This window comes from Oxyura jamaicensis, chromosome 12 (assembly GCF_011077185.1).
Source record: "Oxyura jamaicensis isolate SHBP4307 breed ruddy duck chromosome 12, BPBGC_Ojam_1.0, whole genome shotgun sequence".
Taxonomy (NCBI): domain Eukaryota; kingdom Metazoa; phylum Chordata; class Aves; order Anseriformes; family Anatidae; genus Oxyura; species Oxyura jamaicensis.
The window spans coordinates 6,048,069-6,054,068 of NC_048904.1; the positions used below are offsets into that span (position 1 = coordinate 6,048,069).

The 6,000-nt window shown below is 46.6% G+C and overlaps 1 protein-coding gene across 2 annotated transcripts in view; it reads right to left on the reverse strand.

Annotated features, from left to right (window-relative positions):
- Positions 1-6,000, reverse strand: part of IPPK (inositol-pentakisphosphate 2-kinase) — a 31,655-nt gene that overhangs the window by 23,308 nt on the left and 2,347 nt on the right. Inside the window, exon 1 of one of the 2 annotated variants that reach the window (XM_035337385.1) lies at positions 5,809-5,993. The exons of the other annotated variant lie outside the window; for it this stretch is intronic. Coding sequence (XP_035193276.1) covers positions 5,809-5,889 — 81 coding nt within the window. The 5' untranslated portion in view covers positions 5,890-5,993. Of the gene's footprint in view, positions 1-5,808; positions 5,994-6,000 lie in introns of those variants that run through there. 2 annotated transcript variants of the gene reach the window in all.

Sequence of the window (6,000 nt, forward strand, 5' to 3'; positions counted from 1 at the left end):
GCTGCTTGCTTCAGTAAACTTGGGCAGAAGCTCCTTTGCTCACTCGCAATAAATAAATACATAAATAGTTTTCCAAGTAATTACAACTAGGAAAGAAGGAACAAAGGAATGCATTATATTCAGTCATCAATCTGTTTTCTTGTCCTTTTTCTAAATAGGCAAATGGAATGCACTTGGCGGGGGGAGTGTTGCTAGACACTAGTTTATGTTTAGATACACATACCCCCAAAAGAACACATTGCTAAAGAAACAACTTCAAATAAATGCCCTATAACGGGGGGGACAAACGACAACACACAACAGAAGAGGTTTCACTGGTCCTTAACTCCCATTAAAGTTTATGCTGGAATCTTGGTCCAACTTAATCCCATGAAAGTTTTTATTTCCTCAGAAAATTCTACAGAAACAGATCCAAAACTCCTCCCTGTGTTGTATCATGTAGCTTTGGTGAATTTTTTTGACCCTTCCAGAGCATGAAATCAATCAGAAATAAGAATGACCATTGGTTTGGAATTTCAGAACAATCTCCTCAAGGATGTAAAAGTTTTTCAGTTCAAGTCTTAACAAAACTGTGCCTTTCCTAATACTCAAAATAAAATTCAATAAACAGAAGTTGCATCTCGCTCCTGATAACTTCTTAGCATGAAAAAGCAAAGACAGAGTAACTTGGCCATTCTTTAATCAGTGAGAGAGACAGAGAAGGCCACCATTGATAAGCAAGGCCAGCGAAAGGCAGGGGAGTATTTCTAATATTTATACCTGCAAGGAACAGCAAAAAGAACCAGTGCAGAAGAACCAGCAGGCTGCTCTTTAGCTCCTTGAAGTCGAGACACTCATAGATACTAATTCACTATTGCACAGACATTAAGACAAAACCACAACAAAACAGAAGGCAACAAAATGCGCTCCTAGTCAGGGAGCTGGAATTTCTCAGGAATGTCTTGGAAGTTTGGGGGGCAATACTGTACTTACACTGCTTTCAAGACAACAAAACAGATTCAGCCAACTCCACACAGAAAAGCAGTGGGATGAAAGGGAAGAACAAAGTAGGACACTCGGGCTCTTGAACTTACACAGAATGTGACCACCTGAAGAAGTGCCTCAAGATGATTTTCTCCACAAGACAGCAATTCATGATCGGCATCGCTCCCTTTTTGCCAAATAAGACCAAACTGGAAAGCTGCATCTAGCTCGTAATGCTGCCCATAAACTTTTCCCTCTCTTAGCAAAAATTCCTGTGTCTAAACATAAAATCTTGGTAATGGCCCTCTCAAAGTAAGCTCATTACAACAAGATTTTCCATTAAGATTCAGTTTTAACTACTCTAACCCAAACGAACAAAACAACAACCAGGCTGACTATTTCATACTTCCAAAGCAGTACCAGGAACAATTACCTAGCCCGATGTGATGCAAAGCACCCCTGCAGACACAGAATAAATTTTATTTCACCGGAAACAAAAACCAAATCAGTCTCCCATATGCAGAAAGGGCCGTTCTGCACATTCTTTGCAGCCACCGTAAGGCAGCTGCAGTCACAGTGAAATCAGAACTGAACATCCAAATAGCCCCCTACTCCCAACAGTCCCCACAAACCCAGAACGGGGACCGGCAAGGACATCTGTGAAGGAAGCACTGCTGACACTGTGATATCCTTCACCCTTACCCATGTAACTTGAAGATTTAAAAGCTATCTCAGAGAAGAGCCAGGTATTATTAACCTACTACAAGCACCAACTGTAGGAACCTTACGAAGCTGGATCATCTGACTTGACTCACTCCCTCAGCCTCCTTAGCTCTGCTTCATTTACCTTCTCCATCTGTCATCTCCTCTTTCTATTTAGTAAGCTCCCATATGCTCTGGGGATGGTTTACATATTTACTAACAAACTAAGTCCCTTACCAAACCCCAAAGGTATCTGTTAGAGCTGCTGGCACTCTAAGACGAGAAGCAGATTATTACTAACAATAAAGGCACCTGCAGACACACACCACAACCTTTTGCAAACACACATCAAGGTTCCTTTGGACTATCTTATTGAATACAAAACTTACTGGGAAAAAAACTCCCCTTTTATTGTTTTATCACATCCAAATAGTCATCCTGAAACGCAAGCTTAATGTTCAGACATATTTTAAAAGGAAGCATTAGATTGTCATCATATCCCAACATTAAAAAAAGTCAACTGCAGTGAAGCACAGGAGGGACATAGATACATGAAGCAAAAACTTGAAATATGTTTCAAGCAATATTTCAACATTCAAAGGAAATACAAGTCCTTATTTCTAGAGTCACTTGTGCTACTTTATAAGAACAATTTCTTGAAGCCTTTATGAAATGAAGCATTAGTGTCTCTGTAAAAGCAAACAACTGATTAAAAGGCAGAACTACAAATGAGGATTTTCAGCTCACTTCTGAAAAACCAGCTATCCCCACCTCAGAAAAAGGCAACAGCTTAGAAGAAGATAACTGTCCTACTGCAGTTCCTCGCAACCATCTCTGCTGCCCAAGAGCAGAGCGGAGGAGGTAAAGAACAGTCGAGCTCTCTCTATAAATTGGAAGCCAAATTTGATGCAAAAGGAGCAACATTCCAATAAAATGCAGAGAATACAAAGCATCTTTTATTAACTGCCTAGCTGTCTGTGGTTGTGTTCAGCTATTTTTCTTTTCTTTTTTAATTTAAAACAGTATCTGTACCACAGCTCTTCAGGCATCTCTGAGAACACAGCTAGAACAAGTAACCAGAGGATTCACAGATGGTGAATTGTGGCAAGTAAGTTATTTGCAAAGGATGCTAGGATTGAATCAAATACTCAACATCGCAACATAGGGACAAGGACTTCGCATTTACTGATTCAATGAACTTGCCGTTTTTGTGTACTTGGGAGAGATCAGTCTGAATGTATCAAGCACCGGCCTCAGGAACCAAAGGGAAGTGCCGGTTGTATTTCTCACTGGCACCAATGGTACAGAAGAGCTGTCCTCATTCGTTTTCTGGTAGCAGCATTTCAGGAGGTTGCACGACAGACAAAGGCTGAAAAACCATTCAGTTTCAGTTTAAGTTAATCACAGCTGTATTAAAAACCAATAGGAAAAGCTTTGCCACCATAGAAATTTGTCCCACGACACCGTATGTCTGCCAGAATTTTCGATTCGTCAGAACTTAAACTACAAAAAGCCAGGAAAACAGAAGTTGGAATATACATTAAGCAAGCAGCTTCAGTGATGACAGTGTAACTGGGAACGTCTGCAAAGAATTCCATCTTTAAATGCTGGAGAACTAATTAAAGTAACTCTGTGAAACCATCACTGTAAGACGAGATGCACTGACGAGGCTATGCCCCACCCAAGATCCTCTTTTTCTCAGGGGGTGAATATAGGGAACAGAGATGCACTCGCAGTGACTTCAGATTCTTTGCCTCAGTACTGACCGCGCTCCGCAGGCTGCAAGAGCGTGGGCACTCGTGGGGACTTGTCACTGCGGCATTCTGGAGGTCAGCAGCTGGCAAGCGGGACCAGCCCATCAGGCAGTGCTTCACAGCACTGTCACACAGCACGGCGTGTTCCACGGGACACCGGTCTGCCTGTCAGCCCAACCTCTGTCTATCGGCCACCATCCAAAGGCACCGGAAAAAACGTCTGCTTGTTGGCTGCATCCAGGGCTTATCAGCTCATCACTAGCAGAGCTGCTTGTTGGGCATGTGACTTTCCTGTGACCAAGTTTTCAATTTTGGTACTGTACTAACTCTGGATTAACAGGGCGTTACGTTCACGTCTTAAATACGCAGGGAATGGGAGAAGCCAAAGAAATAAACATAGCCTTAAAAAGACCCTGTGCCACGAACTGAGGCGTGCCTTGTTCTTCTTAGTCTTCACCCGCAAGCCGGCTCTGCTCTACACGATCAGTAACAAGCGTGTGCCCAGCCTGCCCGCTCGCCCCAGCCTGAACCCCAGGGACCTGGTAACAGGAACTTGCACAGAACCAGTTATCACTGCTTCAGAGAGGGGATCAGAGGGCAGGAGCTGAAGCAAAAAAAACTCCCTGGGTCTTAGTTCACAAAGGGCAGACCAGCATCTGCTCTCCTGTCCAGAAGGACAGGGGACTCGTCGGTTTGGTTTTGTTGCTGTTGGGGTTGTTTTATTTTTAAACTTCTCAGATCTTCCTGAAGAAGCAAGGATGAGAGGTTCAGACCCATGCAGGTAGGGACCAGCTTCCTTCCCTCATTCCAAAGCACCGCTACGCACAAGAAGGGAGAACAAGGCGACAACAAGCACACGTATGCTTCCGCCCTGGCCTCTCACAATCCCAGTTCATCTGTCTCAGCCCCCATTCACGTCCCCCTTGCCACAACCAAACCACCATCCCTCCCCCTGACCTTTACGCACAGTAAACACGAACCGAAGAGATACAGAATGAAGCCAGAACAGTTAAAATAAAATTCAATATCTTAACTATGCTGCTGCTTTGTTCACACAAACCTGAGAATGACTGACAACGGATCACAAGAACAATGATTAATCGTACAAGCATGTCCTGTTTGTAAGGGGTACAACACAACAATCAGCATCTGAACACTCTTTTAGGTACTCCCCTTCCAAGAGTTCACAAGCTATCCATGCAGGAAAAACATATACCTGCTTTACTTTCACTGTATCCTAAAGTTTTAGCCTCTTGTTAAAGAGAATTGACATGCTCAGCAAGCATTCTGAGTTTCTGGCAGACTTCCTCATCTCCCACGTCTTCAAAGATATCGCAGTTGCATCACCATTAATCCATTACGCATTCTGATTCCTATTGTTCAGTGACCGCATTTTTCTGAGCTGCCTTTTCCAAAGCTAAAATTTAGACGGGAAACAAAATCACGCGCTTTTTTCTTGTAGGAAGAGTACCTTTTTAAAGTATCTCATGTAAAGAGAAACGAGAGCCACAGAAACGTCCCTCCTCAAGTTTGAGGCCGTAATACTTCCAGCATTTTCCTCAGGCTGACATTTGGTAACGTTTTTTTACACTGAATGTACGCTTAAAACCCAGAAAAGATACATCAAACAAATACTGTATTTTTAGTCGTTCTTCCATATGTTATAGAATAAAAATGGTTTTCAGGGTTCCACTCATACGGCTTGTAGTTTTTTCTACATAAATTCCACTCCTTAGCCTTTTATAGCTTTACTGCCTTTAGATCCGTGAAATATCAAGGGCATTTTGGGGCACATCTGTAACAGAACTTAGACTGAAACGCGAATTTTTAAGGCAAAAAGCGTCCCTAAGTACGCGTTAGATAAAGAACAAACTCCTCCGAGGGCCGTTCCGAGCTGCGCCCCGGCCCTGCCGTGCGAGGCGACAGCCGGTGACAGCAGCCCGGTGGGCACGCCGTGCCTACACCCGGCTTCACCGAACGGATGCTGCCCGCCGGAACGGCGGACCCGGGTTTGATTGTTCCTTTGAAGAAGAAAGCGGAGGGAAAAAAAGGGTACGCGGAGGCAGGGGGCCGGCGCCACCCGTCCCCTCACAGCGGTGCGCGGCCCGGCCCCCGCAGCCAGACCCCGCGGGCGCTCGGGGGAGCGCGGTCCCTGCCGGGGCTGCCTTCCGTCGCGCCCGTATCGCGACACGACAGGCGGATTATTGCCAGCGCGTCTCCCCCGCCGCTGCCACCCCTGCCCCAGCCGCCGGCAGGGCGCTAAGGAAAGGCCCGGCCCGGCCGCGCACCTGGGGAGGCCCCGGCCCGCCCCCCCCCCCACCTTCCTCCCCTCACGCGGGGCCCGGCGGCGGGGGAGGGCCGCTCTCGCCCCGCCGTCCTACGGCCGCACCTGGCAGTGCGAGACGACGAGGCTCTGGTTGCCCTCCCCGTGGTACTTCCATTCATTCTCGTCCATCTTCTCCACTTCCATGCCCGGCCCGGGCCGCCCCGCCGCGCCCCGCGGGGACGGTGCCTGCCGCCGGCCCGCCGCCCTCACGCCGCCACCATGGCGGCTGCGCGCCGCCCCTCCGCCCGCCGCGCG